General features: G+C 36.5%; 1 protein-coding gene across 23 annotated transcripts in view; it reads right to left on the bottom strand.

The window, feature by feature from the left end:
- MORC1 (MORC family CW-type zinc finger 1) overlaps positions 1 to 18,970 on the bottom strand; it is a 353,564-nt gene that overhangs the window by 95,686 nt on the left and 238,908 nt on the right. For 16 of the 23 annotated variants that reach the window (XM_084991381.1, XM_084991382.1, XM_084991397.1 and 13 more), the window contains 5 exons: positions 16,569 to 16,648; positions 15,830 to 15,903; positions 13,357 to 13,421; positions 11,022 to 11,165; positions 8,627 to 8,781 (listed from right to left, as the gene is read on the bottom strand). In XM_084991381.1, coding sequence (XP_084847507.1) covers positions 8,627 to 8,781; positions 11,022 to 11,165; positions 13,357 to 13,421; positions 15,830 to 15,903; positions 16,569 to 16,648 — 518 coding nt within the window. The remainder of the gene's footprint in view (positions 1 to 8,626; positions 8,782 to 11,021; positions 11,166 to 13,356; positions 13,422 to 15,829; positions 15,904 to 16,568; positions 16,649 to 18,970) is intronic. The other 7 variants (XM_084991383.1, XM_084991392.1, XM_084991396.1 and 4 more) reach the window with 1 other exon arrangement.

Below are 18,970 nucleotides of genomic sequence, written 5' to 3'. Positions count from 1 at the left end.
CATGTATGTGCAGCAAATTACCATATTGTTCACTTCAAGCATACATTTTTTTGTCAATTATACCCCAATAAAGTTAGAAAAAAATTCCTGTCTATCATGGTCTGGCAAGAAATAGTAAAATAAATAATGAAATTCATTAGGTTGGTCTTAACGAATAGAGTGGCATACAATTATGGATACTTTTAATATATGGTTTTAATAAGGCACTTATGTTAATATGTCTAAATGAAAGGTTGTAAAATTACCCTTTCATCCAGAAGTAAATTAAGAGCAAAAGAGTGAAATTTCAAAACAAGAAAAAGTACTTGATTTTTAAAAAATACATCTTAAATATTTCCACTCACCTATGGAGAGTGTTATGGAGATAACCCCAAATTTATTAATTTCAAAATTATACTATTTTAACATCCTCAAGATATTGATTTTAAAATTCAGTTTACTCTTATAAATAGGAAATGGCTATAAGCAAACAGATGATACTCAGAATTAGAAAAGAATATCTTGAGACTTTTGTTTGAATAATCAACAAGCTTGTTAAATTAATGGAATAATGAGGGATTAATGTGCACAGAATCAAAGCCCTAATTTCCAGAATGAGTATCTGAGAAAACCTAAAATTTAATTTATTGCTAGCTATGCACAGAGCAATTTATTGAGAAGATTCCTGATGTTTAAATTAATCTAGTTAATTTTTCATGAGCCTCTTAAAACCAGGAAAACATAATGAGAACTACAGCAATAACTTACTAAAAATTTGCCAAAAACCAATAACTAAAAGAACAATTCACATAGATTTTGCCTCTTAAAAAAAGGAAAAATGTAACACTCTCCTAGATGTCAGCTTCATATCTATTCGCAGAATGTACAATTAGCCAAAGGAAGAAGTAATAAAATTCAGTAATGAACTACCACAGCAAGGCTTTGATGGTTTCAATAAAAATAAGGAAGCCCAGAACAGTTTATAAAATCAAAGCACCAGGAAAATCATAAGATGGAGAAGGTATTTAAATCAGGTTCCTGCCTTCAGGTAGTTTTACATTAAGATAGGTGAGTACATTCTATTTGCAAAGATCTCCTCAGACAGAAATTACACATCCATTCTCGGGGGACTAAATCACACCTCCTCCTCTGTTGACTATTGTCCTGTTTGTCATTACTTCTGTCATTCTTAGCTAAGCTAAACATTAGACCCTCACTTGCTAAGTGGATCCACAGTGTGATTGTTTATCATTTTATCCTCTTGATGACATCTCTGGCTTAGGGATGGCAAACTGGTTTCAACTGATACGCCGACTTCAATTAGTTGGTAGAGATGCCTATATACTCTCAAGGCCAATTGCCACTTATCAGGAAGAACTTCCATGAAGGCTTAGAGAGTGTTTGGTGCACATGAAATGAGAGAGGCCTATGTAATGACTTCACAAAGGACTCTATTTGAATTGAAGGAAAACAAGAGGAGATGTCATCAGCAGTGGTGAGCACAGCAGGCTCCCCAGCAGAACTTCAGGAATTTGCAGAATCGGTCCAACTTATGCTAAGTGTCAGCTCTGTTACCTCACCTGATAATGTAGCATCATTTTGTCTTGTTTCAAATCAGCTTTTTCCCATGAGGCTCTTACTAAGCTTCACAATTATTTCAGAACCCCCTACTCCCACACCTGAAGAAATACACGATGATGAGAAAATTAACATAATTTCTATCACACTTTTGTGTGATTTTACACCTTACTTCCCATAACTACATCTATACATATTTGAAAAGCTGTAGCATATATATGACATCATGCCATTCTAGATAGTCACTAGTAGACAGGGATTCAAGACCCCTAGCTACACTCTAAGGTCCCCCAGTGCTTCCCGTCTTCCAGTTCAGAACCACATCATTCTGTGCACTGGAGACTAGAAGGAAGATGGTTGGAGGCCTCGTGATGACAAGCCTTCCAAAAACAAATCAGAGGAAAGTTAAGTTTCTACTGGGTCTTTCCTGATCAAGAAATTACTTTCCACTTTTATATTTTTATTTAGTCATTTTCATATTTTTTCTTTATATACACTAATTTTTTCCCTATCTTTTCTAAAATGTGGAAATCAAAATTAGACACAATAATATAATCTACAGCATATTTACAAAAAGTTCTGTGTTATCATGGGCAATAGCATGGTCTGCTATCTGGGTTGACATAACTTATCTTTCTACTAGGACTCACCTTACTTAAATATATGCAAAACCCCTAACAGACTTAATGTCCTCAAAAATCTAAAGATCATTTTTATGTTGTTAATACAACTTATGTTTAATTCTGATTTCATGGTCTTAATTTCAGAGTCATTAGACACAACTTACTCTTTAGACTAAGGTACACATAAGCATACTAATGCAGAGAGTTTTAAGGACTTGATTCTGATATGATGGGGAAAATTCAAACTGTAGGAATCAAAGTGTATTTAATTCCAGACAAAAGAATGGCTGGGTTTTTCATTTTTTATTTGCAATATAAGGCAGATCCTCTGAGATATTTTAGCAAGAAATACTGTAGATACAAAAAAAATGTCATTATCATGATAATAATACAAGTGCAGTCAGAAAGAAAAGGAAGCATAAGTGCTGTCAATGGTGATAATTTCAATTACCAGGTGAAGGCAGCGTAAATGGATACAATCTAAGAATGCGATTAAAAAAAAAAAGTCAATCCACTGAACTCCTGAACCATCCTGCTATTTGCTGGGGGCTTGCACAAAGTAACAATTTTAAACAAAGCATATATTTACGCCATATAAATCAGGCAAAATGTCTGTATTATTTTTTAATATTTTAATTTTATCTCTAATTCATCTAATCAAGATTTTAACCAATGCAATTTGTTTAGTGGTAGAGAGTTCTACTGTTGTTGCTGTCAAGTAGTAAATTACCAACTAAATGGTAGATGAAGGTTTTTCTTTATAGAAGTTTTAAAGTTAATAAGCAATGAAAATATGACAGAATTAGAATATAAGATTTTGGAACTCCTAATGAATCTAATGATCATTAACCGTTAATACCACTAAAAGAGAGACAATCAAAAATACATGGCTCCTGATAGAACATACTGCCACCTGTGAAGCATTTTGACCAAACAACAACACACATCTGAATTTGTTCAAGCTGCTGGATTTTACCAATTTACAAGAAATAAATAGAATGGAACAACCTGTGAAGCTACACCCAGTAACAACGAGATATTGGCAGTGTGCAAACTAGAAGAGGGTTCTCACCAGAACCCAACCATGCAGATACCCTGATCTTAAGACTTTCAGTCTCCTCAACTATGAGAAATAAATTTGTGTTGTTCATAAATCAGCCAGTTTAATAGTTATCTTGCTATAGCAGCCCAAGCTAAGACATAGAATATTATCCATTTTTAAAAGAATCATTCATCTAATAACTATTATCCCTTACTTTCAAAATTATACAAATTGAGAAAGTGATAGGAGTTAGGTGACAGCATAATAGGAAGATCTGTAATGGGCTATTTGCCCTTTTCCAGTGTCCCATTTCTACCTCACTGGAGGTCATCAGTGGGCGGCCCTGTCCTATGCAATAGGATTTAAATAAAATCAGAGAAAACACTGGCCAAACATAACATAACAGGAAAAACAGCACATTAGTTAACAGCCAACATTAGATTCCAAAAAAGGTCCTGACAACATGAAAAAAAAATGGGCCTAATAAGGTGATAAAATTTAATAGGAATTAATGTATGATTCTACACTAGGGTCCAAAAACAATTACAGGAAAACTATAAGAAAGATATGGCTTAATAAGAATATACATTAAAGGGTTTTTTGGTTTTTTTTTTTTTCAGTCTTTTTGTCTTTTTCTAGGGCTGCACCCGTAGCACAAGGAGGTTCCCAGGCTAGGGATCTAATTGGAGCTGTAGCCACCGGCCTAAGCCAGAGCCACAGCAACTCAGAATCCAAGCCACGTCTGCGACCTACACCACGGCTCACAGCAACACCAGATCCTTAACCCATTGAGCAAGGCCAGGGATCTAACCCTCAACTTCATGGTTCCTAGTCAGATTCGTTAACCACTGCACCACGACGGGAACTCCAACACATTAAACTTTTTTTATTAAGAATTTTAATTGGTAATAAAGACACTGAGCATCAATAATGCACTTACTGAGAATTACTGTATTAGGCTATAGCAACAAAATTACAACTTAAAGAGATGATTATCCCATTTTATTCAAGGTTGTTCAGGTATCATCTGATATTTTTGTTTCTGGGTGATATACTTTGTAAAGAATAACATTAAAATGGTGAATCTATTAAACACCATGTCAAAGAATAACAACAGAACTTGGAGGTGTTAGGATAAAATAAGACTGAAGAGAAACAGTAAACTTCAAATATCTTGAGGGTGGTCATCTGAAAGCCTTCAGGCCCATGCCTCATAGGCACAGGGGTGGGGAATGAAGGCAGCCTTGCTAAGTCCTCCTCATCCTTTAGGAAGTATGTCTTCCTTTGGGAGGCATTCTCTGGCCTCTAAACCATGAGCTCCCGACTGCTGGCTTCTACACATTCATTCTTCTCTGTTGAGCACAGTCCTATTTCCAATTGTCAAGTTGTGTCAGCCCTGCTAGATGATAAATTCTCAGAGAGGGTAGACCATATCTGATTTGTTAGTCCTATAACACTCCGTGCCAAGCTCAGAGGAAAGAATGAGAGAACGCATGAGAAATAGATTTGACATTACTATGAAAACGTATTTTCTTTTTTTTTTTTTTTTTTGTCTTTTTGTCTTTTTTGTTGTTGTTGTTGTTGTTGTTGTTATTGTTGCTATTTCTTGGGCCGCTCCCGCGGCATATGGAGGTTCCCAGGCTAGGGGTCGAATCGGAGCTGTAGCCACCAGCCTACGCCAGAGCCACAGCAACACAGGATCCGAGCCGCGTCTGCAACCTACACCACAGCTCACGGCAACGCCGGATCGTTAACCCACTGAGCAAGGGCAGGGACCGAACCCGCAACCTCATGGTTCCTAGTTGGATTCTTTAACCACTGCGCCACGACGGGAACTCCTATTTTCTAACTCACTTGTGCAAAGATTCATGGGCTACTTCAAGAAGTAGCAATTTTTCTTTCATGGGAAACCCCATTCATGCTTAAAATGTCTGCCCACTTGCCTAGGGCAGGAGTCTGTCCACTTGCCTGGGGCAAGTGAGGCAGAGGGGATTAAAGCATGGGGGTGGGAGTTTGACAAGATTAAATGATTTTAACCTTACCATCCTGAGGCCCTATGAGTTCTGCTGGGAAAAGCTGTGCTTATTACATCACAGATTTGCTCTTATTTTTAATTTTTTTCTTTTTAGGGCCATACTTGTAGCATATGGAAGCTCCTGGTCTAAGGGTCAGTCAGAGCTGCAGCTGAGGCCTATGCCACAGCCACAGCAACACCAGATTTGAGCCTCATCTGCAACCTATGCCACAACTATGGCAACTCCAATCTTTAACCAACTGAGCAAAGCTAGGGATTGAATCTGCATCTTCATAGAGACAACATTGAGTCCTTAATCTGCTGAGCCACAGTGGGAACTTCTGTTCAAATTCAAATTTCGTTTGCTATTTCTATCTTTTCCTTCTCTTCCTACTTGAAAAATCTGATGATTAATATTTCCATTTTACTGTAAGGATGCATAAAGTTGCAGAAAACATAACAGGAGACAGTAAAGTGAGGACAGAATCAGAGATGAGAAAAACACTGCTGAGATTCTCAGCATTAACTGTGCCAAAAGTAAATGCAGACTCAACAAATGACACTGTCATTACCTCTCCATTTCCCTTTTTTGCTGATTCGATTTTTACAAGGGCCCAGTTTTCCATAGAAACACATCAGATTTACAGCAACTACAAAGATTGCATCTTTTATTTATAAGGCAAAAAAACTACCTAAATACTTTTCATTAAAATTGTGTGTCCTGTAATATTGGCTCAGAGTATTAGTCAAGCATGATGTAACTTCACTTATTCCTGTGGGAATTAATGAGCAAAGACCTTGAAGGTGGGTTCCTCAGCACAGTTCCTGAGACTACCGATTCTGACCCTGCTTACTTGATTCAGTTTGATAATGAAGTTTGGGGATGGGGTTGAGACATGTGAACAAATACACGTGCTCACTATGCTTTCTTTACTCTGCTTTCCTTCTAGAAGAACAGCTTTTGGGGAGAATAACCTCTAGCTCTAAGTCGATTCCCAGACAATTATGGAATGAAGAAATCAACATGTTATTAACCAATAACAATTAAAATACAAATATAGCTTACACATTTTGAATCTCATTACATCCATTGATAAGGTTTTGAAAAAATGAGGTAGAAAAGATAGGGACAGGAAGTTCCACAGAAGGGGTAAGGCTGGAAAGTGACACCCTGGAGTTGAAGGTACAATGTTGGGAGGGTACCCACACTCCAGGCAAAGGAGCTTCTAGAGAGCTCCCCCTAGAGTCAGGACTGAGTATGACTGTCCTGAGTAAATGTGGGCTGGATAGAGACCATTCCTATCACCTTTAAATTTAATGCCTAATTCTTTCTGAAGACTTAATTCTTTACTCTAAGGATAAGCAAGACAAGGAAGGGGCTACAGATAAGATATGAGAATGAAGAAAATTACATAATTTTCAAATGCTTAACATTTTCCCTTTGTACCATGTCATGCTAGCATTTAAAAACCTATGAGTAGGCCCTGACTCTGTATAGAGTATACTTCACTCTGTATATTTCTATTTTCTATAGCTTTAAGGACACCCAGCCAAATAATGTAGTCATTCTTACATTTAGTATAACTACAAACATGTCTCTGAGAAGAAAAAAAAAATACATATACAAAAAGTACGCCTATGCTAAGCCAAAGTTGCACGGATGTACTCTTCAGAGAAGTGCTTCTTAAACTTTAATATGCATACACATCCCCTGTAAATTTTGCTAACATGCAGGTTTTAATCCAATAGGTCTTGGGTGAGGCCTCCAATTCTGCATTTTTTTTTTTTTCTGGCCTCCCCCTTGGCATGCAAAAGTTCCTGGGCCAAGGACTGAATCTTCACCACAGCAGTGAACAAAGCCACAGCAGTGACAATGCTGGATCCTTAATCACTATGCCACCAGGTAACTCTGAGATTCTGTATTTATAATAAGCTCCCAGGTGATGCTGATGCTACTGGTCCACAGAGGAGGTTTTAGATCATGACATAAAAAATCCAGCTTTGGCAGGAAATGTGTGCCCTCAACTTCATTCCCACTGTTACATTTTTTTTTTTCCTGAATTCCAGCACTCTTTCCTATTTCATTGGTAAGAGAAAATTTTAGGACCAAGCAGAGTGGGTACAAAAGAAAAGAAAATATTCTAAAATTACAACTTCAAGTGCAGGAATAATGAGATTTTAAGTTGTCTCAAGAGTAGAGACATAATTTTTGATATGCATGAATTATACATACTTCATGCAAATCACTGAACAAATACACAGTAGCCTGTCTATTTCTTTCTACAAATTAAGCCCTATGTCTGCATAATTTAAAGGAAGTTTATTTAATTAATGCATAGCACACTACCTCATTGGTCAGGTATCTCTGGAGAGTGAGGTGACCAGAATAAGTCAAATTTTCCAGAAAACTGAAGTTTATCTTTTTACTTTTTCAAACGTATTTAGTCTAGTGATTTTTAATCTAAATCTTTAGGGACTTAATATATGCAAGACTTGTTAGATATACAAAACAAGGTTTAGCATATCTACAACTATCCAGGGTCAACAATGATTATGCTATAGCATGATATAATAATTCTGCAGAAGGGAGTTCCCCGGTAGTGTAGAAGTTAGGAGTCAGCGTTTTCACCCCTGCAGCACGGGTTCAATCCCTGGTCTGGGAACTGAGATCCCACATCAAGCCACTGTACCCCAAGGCCAACTTCCTCCCCCCCAAAAAAAAACCCTCAAATAAACAAATAACACTACTATAGGAGATTCTCAGGTCCACATGGGACCCTGTACCCCTACACAGTAGAGTCCTATAGTGTCCTTTGAGGGTTTCTCAGCTTATTCCCAGCAAATTTCTGCCTCTTTCCTACATGATCAGTTGCCAATTCATACAGCTGACTGCCCTCCTCTTACAATTTTTATGCTGTTGCTTTATTTTGCACATAATATTCAGGAAAGATTTTGAAACTAACTTCTTTCTTATTTCATTTATTTATTTATCTATTTATTTATTTATTTGGCTTTTTAGGGCCATACCCACGGCATATGGAGGTTCCCAGGCTAGGGGTTTAATCAGAACCATAGCTGCTGGCCTATATCACAGCCACAGAAACATGGGATCTGAGCTGAGTCTGTGACCTACACCACAGCTCATGGCAATGCTGGATCCTTAACCCACTGAGTGAGCCCAGGGATCAAGCCCATGTCCTCATGGATACTAGTCAGATTCGTTTCCACTGCACCACAATGGGAACTCCTACGTTTGTTTTTTTTAATGCAGGGTCTCTTTCAGGGTTTTGGGTTACTAGTTACCTGAAACAGTACAATCATTTCACCTTAAAGAAATCACCAAGTTAATCCTCCACTGCGTATCTCTTACTATGACTATTAAGTACTCACTGATCCCGGTGTCCTTACAGTACTGGACCAAGTACTGTCCCATAACTTTTAGAAGATGATTATACTCTTTGACATTGAGAAATTCCTGCTTATTATGGGATGGTTCCATGATCTCCAAGGGTATATTAACAATTCCAACAACACCCGCACCAAGTCTGAAAGAATAAATACATATATAACACATGAAATTGAGCTAAGGAAAAAGTAGATACACCCTCATCTGTTGAAAGCCATTTTTAAAAAGCAAACTCAATCATTTGGTCTGGATCATGTCAACGTTTAACAAGCTATCTTATAGCTGCAATTGTTTATGTAAGTCTATGGTCACCCCAGGTGTATTGGTCCCATAATATAATATCTCTTAATATATCATTACTGAATTAATATGACTCCTTTTCCTAACCTACAACCTCACATGGGGAGTCAGGGAGGGTGAGAAGAGGAGGCCCTTTTTCATTAAACACCCCTAAGAATGCCTTGCAGTGATAAACCAACAAGGTCCCCCTAACAATGCTGGCCAGAGAGTCACTTTCCTCATCCTCATTTTGCCTGTCAGGTTGGATTTCTTATCACTGCAGAGGTCCATGGGTGCTCACTGAATTCTAATAAGGTAATCTACAGGCTGGATTATCTGAGAAAGTAATAGCCTGGTGGATAAACTTCACTTTTTTTCCCCACATTTTCAGCAACTCCTGATGCAGTAGTTGGGATTCTGCTTAGTGACACAGCCAGTTCAGAGAAAGGGCATCCAGGAGCCTAACTCTTCAGAGGCTCCCCACTGCCCGCAGCCTGGCACACAAGTCATGCCTTCCCAATTTGGGGTGCTGCTTACCATGTTTTTCACCACTTTCCCCTTCCACCCTGCCCTCCTTTCACTATTCATTCTTTAAATCTAAATTGGAGCATCATTTATTCCAGGAAGCCTGACTTAATTTCCCCCCGTTTGGTTTACTGCCCCTCCTAAGATGCTCTCTTTATACCTGATACTTGCTTCTAACATATATTTGTTTGTTGGTTCACTTATTCATTCACTGATGCATGTATGCTCAGCACCAAGCCCTATTCCAGGAACTAGAAATATATTGTGAATAAGAAACACAAGGTCCTTGTTTTTGAAGTTTCTCTTCTACTGAAGAATAACAGGCATTAAGGGTGACAAGATCATTTCAGATGATGATCAGTAGTATAAGGAAAATATAGCAGGTGCTGTATCATGTGAAGAGAGAGAAGGCAGAGAGGGGTGATGGCAGAGGCTAATTTTAATTAGACAGTCCAGGAATACCTTCCTGTGGAGGGGACTCAGAGTTGGTACCTGAGTGACATGCTAAGACCAGCAGTAAGAAGATCTGAAGACAGAAGTTTCAAGGCAGAGGGAATAGCAAATGTCAAGGCCCCAAGGCAGGAAGAAGCTTAGGCTGTCTGTGGAGCAGGAAGCCTGCTGGTGTGAAGGGAATGCAGTGAGGGGGTGGTTATGGGCGGGGGGTAGTGGTGGTGTGTGTCCCAAAGCCAGGCAGAAGCCAGATCATTGGAAGACTATGAAAACCAGTTCTATTCTACATGCACTGGGACTTTAAGCAAGAGAGTAAGTCAACATGTTTTAAAAGATCATTCTTGCTGTTCCCATACAATATAAATATATATTTATATACTTGTCCATCTCACTGGACTATGCTCCTCAGCAAAAGGTAGTAGGTCTTCACTGTTTTGTCTGCAGAGATTAGTACAGTGCCTGGCACATGATACTGCAGTACAAGTCCTTGCTGAATAAAGAAATGAGTGAACTGCTAATTCCTTAAGAGTGAGAGAGCAAGATAAAAAATGTTCCCCTGAGCCATTCTACTCATTACGGTTATCCTGTCTGACTCTGTTTTTCTATAGTCTCTCTTCAGGACTCTACATAATTCATGAGAGCAGCCTGTGGAGTTTCAGACAGACCACTGGGAAAGCACCAGAATGTATTACTCTGGAATCCAAACAGGCTGGAGAGTGTTAAGAATATATGCTCTTGCAGGTAACTGGTGGGAACTCTTACATGAAGGGACTGCACAAAAAGGTTAACAGGGTTGTGCTATAAAACTATGGATTCTTCTTTTCTACAATTTCTTTACTCTGCTTGTATTATCTTTAAGTTGGCAAAATATTAAAAACTTAACCTGAGTAGATGGCACAAGAAATGGTAAGATTTCCAAAAGTGTGCTTCTTTCTTAGAGCAGACATGCAGCTCCACTGATATTATGACTTAGGCAGATTAATGCTTGGGCGTTGATGGGAAGCATGGGGACTGGATGTGACACCTGCTCCCATTGTGATTAACCACTCATCCAACTCCACAGACTGAATCTTACTGCAATCTCCCTCATCCTGCCTGTGCCTCTGAAAACAAAAACATACTTACAAGGACTTCAGTTTCAACTGTGGGCCCACTTTCTCATGCATTTTGATCAAGCGATTATTACTGTAAATGAACATCCCAGCTTGGCTTCGGTTTTCTATGTTCACACCAAAGAACAGGGACAGTGTCCTTGCTTTCTTTAATTCTCTAGCATTACATTTAGAAAGTTAAAAAAAAGTTTTTATTAAATAAAAATAGTTTACAAACTGCTAATAATTAAACTAGAAGGCAAACATCAAAGGAACTCTCTATAAAATTCCCAGGTATTTTGAGAAACCTAGTAGGTACACTCAGTATCTCTGCATAGCCAAGTATTTTACATAAACTGATAGGAAATAACTACCAGTCAAACACAAACATCCCTTGATTCAAAAATGAGTTTGCAAATTTAAATTTATAAGAACTAGAAAGTGCAAAGGAGCTGTGAAATGTTAATGGGTCTAATATGTACACTGCAGCATTTCTGAAAAACGGTGATTCAACTACTTTAAAATTTAGGTGTTCCTAGCACTGGATATGACATCTAACTTTCAGCATGTTCTCAAACCTCCAAATATCCTACACAGATCAGAATGGGCCAAAAAAAAAAAAAAAATTTCAGTTTCCATTTTCTAAATCCAGAGGTAAATCAAAGTTAATACAGCACGATTACAAGGGCAATAGACATTAACTCCTATTTTCTTTGACTCTGTATGCTATACTATGTTTTATGTGACTTCTGTATTCAAAGTGTAAAAATAGAAATTGACACATAGAATATGACAGAAATATTCATAGTAACAGGAGGCAGTTTGGAGCTATGAAAAGCACCTAGATCTAAGAACCAGGAAGATGGACCCGGCCTCGAATACAAGCTTGTCTTTGTAATAACCATGTGATTGTTGGATAAATCACTTCAACTTTCTATCTCTGAAAAATGGGAATAATACCTGCCCAGCCAACTGGGATGCTGTGAGGACTAAAAGAGATAATGTTAAATATAAACCTGAAGGACATTAGGTGCCTAGCAAATGTTATTTTCCTTTTCCAACCCAAGAATGCTATCAAATAGAATTCTCCTCTACCCATCCTTCCTTTCACAAAAACAGCTTTTTCTTTTCAAATTCATGATCATAGGCTATTATAACTGACATATTTTTCCTAGACTGATTAAATACATCTATCATTAAAGGACAATGATAAAGTTCTATCTGTCCTTCTACATGGATATTACATACAGAGTGCATCAGACTTTCTGATGCAGTTCTTGACATGAGTTTATACGCATTTTTAAAATGCATATACATGTAGGGTTAAATACATATGAATTAAACCTTTTTTAAAAATGTCTACTCAGTAATTAGATCCTGCTGTTCAACTGAAAAAATACTGACTTTGTAAGGGACCCCAAAACAGGGTGCAGGAGGATATGATGTAATCACGCTGCAATATTAAGTGGCATACCAATTGTCTTCAAATTTAAAAGAAGCATTTTGCTATAAAGGTAAGTTCACACCAACTGGCATTATTATTAAAATATGGTTTGGTCACCTTTCATGCCTATTGTTATGATGACAAAAAAGCTTTTTTCCTTCTGAAGACTCTAAAGAAGCCTCTACTTTTCAATGAAGATTTCTATATTTATTTAATATTTATTTTGATAAATGCATAATTACCATTTCAAATTTAAGTTTCGAGGGAAATTATCATTACGTAGCACTTCACAATTCACACACATGCACAAAATACTAAAAAATAGTAATACTTCCCTAAAAATTTGTTTCTCAAAGTTATTGCAGTTTTCAAAGTCTGACTTTACTCGGACAACAGCAATTACTTTCAGTTTAACTTGTTTAACACCTGAGCTGGATAGCAAGTCAACCTTACTAAATAAACAATGGTTTTGTAATACATGTTTGCTGTTTTCATTTTAACCATATATAAGTGGTTACTTTTACTTGAAACATATTCTATCTTAAATTGTAAGTGTACTAGAAGAGGGAAGGAACCCTCTAGAGATTAAGTGGCAAAGGACACAGGGAAAGTGAAGTTGTCAGGTGAACCCCTGGCTACTTCAGTTCTTCATCTAATCAGACAATGAAATAATTTTTCACTCTTTATTGAGTTTTAACATTATGTAAATATATGTGATATGTGTACATGAAATATATATTTTGTAAATACTTTCCATTGATTAATTTGGTTGGGGGATTTTGACCATATTATGGTGACATCATAAGATGTCACAGGCTGGGAAGAGAAACTGTCACAATAATCCCCAAATATGCCTACTCAGAAATCAGATTTTGTTTTAACATAGAGCAGAGGATTCTAGCAAACAGAGTATTTTATGTCTTACCTCCGTTTCTCCTGAAGAATCTTATGCTTTGCTTTTACATCTTCCAATGCTTTCTGTAATACATCCTGGAAAAGTACATTTGGTAAGGAGAGAATATTATGCTATTAAATTAATAACAGCCGAGCTGATATTTATTACCCTGTTATCTAAAGGTTTCACAAGGGTAACAATGACAGGTCACACTGTCTAATGCAATTCTATCATAGCAGATAATAAATACTTGATAAATGATTAAATTCCAATAGCTAAGAAGACAAACCAAATTCTAACCATGGTTCTCAAAAAGAGAATATGTACAAAAAGCACATATTCTGATGTGTTCTCTGCCTTTAGAGAAAGAGTAACTGCTCCCCGTAACATCACAGTGGCTTTCCTACAAACTATATGAAAGCTTGGGGAAGTCATTCAATGTACCTAGATGCTGGCTTTTGCCTATGGCATTTAGAAAATGCTGAATCACATGATCCAAAAGTACAGCTTCTTTCAGGGAAAAAAAAAAAAACATATAATTAAAAAATTTTAATCAGTAATTCCTGTCATGGCTTGACAGTAACAAATCCAACTAGTAATATGAGGACGCAGGTTCGATCAATTGCTGGTCTTGTTCAGTGGTTAAGGATTCAGCGTTGCTGTGAACTGTAGTGTAGATTGCAGACGTGGCTCTGATCCCAAGTTGCTGTGGTGTAGGTTGGCAGCTGCAGCTCCAATATGACCCCTAGCCTGGGAATTTCCAGATGCCACAGGTGCAGCCCTAAAAAGACAAAAAAAAAAAAAAAAATTATCAGAAGCAACAAGAAAATGTCTCCTTTCTATCAAGTTCAATATAACCCTAACTAATAATTCCCAAACTTTTCCTTTATATAATACTCCATCCCTGGGCTTTCTCCCTTTCAGACTGCCTTAATACCAGTGCCCACCTGTCTTTCTTTCCTTCTCTTTTAATTTGATATATTGGCTTATTCACTACCCTATCTCTGGTATGCAGAAAAGAAATAATGCATGATTATTTCACAAATAAGAATAGACTTTTAATATGCTCCATCCACCTGAAGTGAAGGATGGGCATCTCATTTGATGGGTATACCTCTGACTAAACCTTATTGTCACTGACTTTAAAGTAAAAGAAAAAGGTAAATGGTTGGTAAGTATTTTACTTCAAATTCAACTACTCAACTGCCTAGAGGAATTTAAGAGGTCAAATGTCAAGGTCCTTCTGCTTAGCTCTCTCCTCTGAGTTAAAGAAACCAGTGTGCATCAGAGCAACAAAGCAAACCGCTCAAAGCCGTCTCTGCCCTTCCTGTCAAGGCACTTAGAGCACAGAGCAGAGAGGCCATGAGAGGTAATGGGCTCGGGCAAGAAGAAAGCAAGGTCCTGACCCATTAGAAAGAGACTGTTTCTCTTGTCTCGCAAATATATAAAGCCAAGGAAATTGATTTTTTGAGAGACAGAATAAAGAATGCTTAAACTTTTCTTTAAAAATCAATAACAATAAGAAAGGTGTACGCTTACCTTAAAAAAAAAAAGTGAAAGGAAAAAGATAAGCGAATTTTGGCAAAGCCATGGATAGCTTTGGGGAGTTAACACGTGCTACTTTTTCATTTCGTCTTGAATTCATGACCACCAGATATGAGAGCTCTTTCCTAGATACAGCTCTGGTCCTTGAAAGTTTAAGGGCAAATTACAGAAAAAAATCATACATCCTCTGTAGAAGAGGATGAAGGAGGGGTAAAATGAAGCATTTTTCTCTCTATATATGTCCTCATCCCATTGTATGCATGCAAATAAACATGCTATGCAATTATTTACTGTGCTAGAAACCTTGATGCCATATTTTTAGTAAAAGTTAGCAACCTTACAATACATGTCCTGCAGCAATATTCTTTTTCTCTTAGTTTCTCTGCATTATAATTAATAATCATAGTCCTTTATAACCTATCTTACTCATGGGCATATTGCAAGGATTACAGCAAATGTTTATATACTGTGTGGAATAACTCATAAGAAAAGAGCTTTGTAAGCTGGAAGTATTGTTATTAATATTCATAATTATAGTACATAATTCCTAGCCCTAGAAAGAAGGATTGCTTATTGGTCTTCTCCTTGTTCTCCCCATTTATTTAGGTCCATAGGGAGCTATAATTTGAAGAGATATTTTCAGGGAGACTCTATAGGCTAGTTCTTTCTGCTAGCTTTTCATTATTTTCTTCTTTCCGCTATTATTTTTCCTATCATTTTAAAGAAATGAGTTATGATGCTCTTCCCCACTGTTCCCAAGTCACCCCACGTTTTGTTCATCTTTGCTCTCAATCTCAGCCTTTTCCCCACTTGCTGAGTTTCCTCTCCTTTCCCTGCACACATCTATTCTATTTACCTGTGTTAAAATTAACTTAATTTACTGAACTTTTTTAAAATTTTAGGAAGTAGGTGATAAGAAACAACTGTATACAGGAAAAAGTAAATGACACTGTCATACCTTGGTAGGAGAAGACAAAGAAGTTCCATCAGTGTAGTTTACTTTGATTTGTGCTTCTTTCAATATGAATTCAGCTAAAACAGAAGCAAGATAATTTAATAAAATGAAATTCTTTCAAGCGTTTTTAAACAAGCATATCGTATATCTCCATGACCAGCAAGAATGGCTTACAGATAATAACCTCAGAAAATCCCATATTCATTCTATAGTTTTCACGCATTCCAAGACTAGGTAACCATACTGGGTTTCCTCTAAGGCAAGACAATTTAGAGGGCATACATACGTCATGACTTAATATTTGATTGACTGAAAACTCTCTAAAATTCATGAAATATAGTTATAGAGCTTCTCCTCACTCCTGGATCACTAGGAAAGGATGGCTTTGTCCTTTGGTGGGAGGAGTGAATGAGTAGAACATTCCTTCTTAAAGTGGATACAACACCAGTCTCTAAAATGATTAACTCTGTATCAGGACAACCTGGGTTTTGAAAATATATCAATATAGTTCCAAGTGTATACTTAGAACTTGAATTATTTTTATAATAATAAATAACATCATCATTAAATAAAACCAAAGATAGAAAATGTGTTATGAAGTTCGTTAAAGGTAGAAATTGAATTTGATTAATTGAGATTATTCCTACAATGCCTAGAGTAGGGTATGTCCCACAATAATTGCTCAATTAATGCTTGCTGAATAAATTAACAATAATGATGCAGGCCATTAATAATTACATACCTATCTTTACTGCTTCTTCTGCCTTTTTAACTTCGTTTTTAAATGTCTCTTTAAAAGAAGATGTGACATACAGGTACTTTCTGAAATTAAAAAAAAAGAACATAAAGATGTCAGATTATCATTTTGTACCTGATACAAAAATGCTCCTTAGGAAGACTATATACTCCAGAGATTTGCTATGATTAAGAAAAGTTCATCAAGTAAGCTGCATTTAGCTGGTAAATCAGCAAAGTTTATACCTAAGGAAAATTTACTGCCTTTTAATACTTGGCAATTTTGCTTTTATAAGGGAACTTTAGGAGAGAGATAAGAAAATCTCTCCCCACACAAATGTTCACTTACACATGTAAAATGGGATAAATTTCTTAAAAAGAAAATTTTCTATGCAACTGATCCATTATCAAAATTACCGGTTAATATACATAGCCCTCTTATTCAGATCTTCACTGACACTGGATAAACTGCTTCTCCTAGTCCCTAAACAATTATCTCTAGCTGAAATGCTCAGAAACACACATTAACATACCATTTTAAACTAATAAAGCACATTTTCTACATTATTGCTCAAAAATCACATTTTCAAGGTCCAGTGTTTTATTGAGAGCAAAGACACTCTAGAACAATCAGGGAGAAGGAAATTTTTATATATTTATGTATATATATTTTTTTCCCATAAACTCGAAATGAGCAATAAACAAGTGAGACAAATCCTGTAGAACAGTAGTTCTCTGAAAGCAGTTGAAACCATGAATATCTATTATAAAGGATTCCTGGAATGAGGATTTTAATTGTTGGTTTAAATTATCACGGACAGAAAAATTCCAGAACATTCTTTAATTGAGAATGTGCAGAGCTCTGTATACTTGGTTTTATAACTTTGGCCTCATACTTGAGTCTACTCACGTAGACTCAAAGACTTACTATTTTCTGCTACCTTCATTGTTTAGAAAGGTATCAAATTTTTGGTGAAAGGTAGATGGTAGAGCATCTCGTGAAGCCAAAACGTTTTAAAACATATAAATAGAGGTGTTTTTTTAGGCAGTGGGGACCGTCTAAATCTATACCAATGAGTCTATCCCAGGGATAGGCAAAATATTGCCCATGGGCCAAATTTGGCCAGCAGCCTCCTTCTGTTATACCTAAGACCTAAGGTTTGTTTTTGTTTTTTGTTTTTTGTTTTTTCCCATTTTAGAAGGAAAAAGTAAGAATATGTAAAAGAGACTGAATGTATCCAGATATTTACTCTCAGGCCTTTTACAGAAAAGGTTGGCCAATCCCTGCAATCTAGGCAAACAGCGACGGCTTTTGAATAATAGCTTGACCTACAATTGTTTTTCTATGTTCTGACTTTTAACAGTGTAAGCAGTAATGCAAATTCCTCATAACACAAACAGGTCACACATACTTTACATGGCTTTTAGCTGGAATCTGTTTATACTTTGTTTAAGACTCTTATCATCTCAACAGAAGCTACACAGGTATACACAAGACAGAATGCCTTCATGATTAATCATAAAGAGTTGGAATCTGTCTCACAAGATTGTTGGGAGAATTAAAGGTGTCAATAGAGCTAAAGAACTTAGAACAATGCTAGTTCACAGTAAGTACTTAAAATGTGTTTTATCTAACAAACACCTTATAGGTCTGTTTATTAGATGTGTGATTTACAGGAAGTGTGTCTTTTAGAGGGGAAATACACTGGTAAGGAGGAAATGAAGTGAGGAGCTGAATGATTTCTTTTTAAGAATCTGAAAAATCCACAGAAACTTGCCCAATTACCTTCATAAAAAGGCTTAATGCTAAAAAAAACCTCATTGAACGTCATCTTATATTCACCTACTTCAATGGTTTAATGAACAATTTGAGTTTAATAACTAATTCTTACCTTTACCTCTAACTTCAGTATTCATTTTCAGAGAAGATTACATAGTAAATACAAAAAAGGAATACCCATAAAAATCTAAAGTAAAACGATTCTCAGTTTGTTCTCTTGACTTTTTTTTACAATAAACCCAATTCACTTAAGTCATAACCTAGGTGTACTGGAAATCAGTCTCTAACAGATTTAGAGAACAGCAAAACCTACGTTTTACAGTAGGAAATCACTGGTCACTATAAACTAGAATTATCATTTTTTAAATCATGTGTTAATCACATAATTTATCTTGCTTGATCATTTAAATCAAATCTTTAGAAAAATCAAAGTGAAATCAAGGAGAAATTGTTTGAACAATGAAGTAACCCTTCAAAGATGATATGAATTAAACTACTCAAGCATTTTTATAGACTATGTGTATATAGCCATAGAAAGTACAGGTGGCATAAAAAGTACCAACTCTGCCTTAGTGCTTAATTTTAAACAACAAAGACCAACAAATGTGTTCTCTTTGTGGTTTGTGTCA

This window comes from Sus scrofa, chromosome 13 (genome assembly GCF_054392235.1).
Source record: "Sus scrofa isolate SSC_HxYL_T2T_F1_AM1 chromosome 13, Sscrofa_HxYL_maternal_Yorkshire_Landrace_v2.0, whole genome shotgun sequence".
Lineage (NCBI taxonomy): Eukaryota > Metazoa > Chordata > Mammalia > Artiodactyla > Suidae > Sus > Sus scrofa.
Note: the sequence above shows the minus strand (reverse complement) of the source record. Positions and strands in the feature narration are given on the sequence as shown.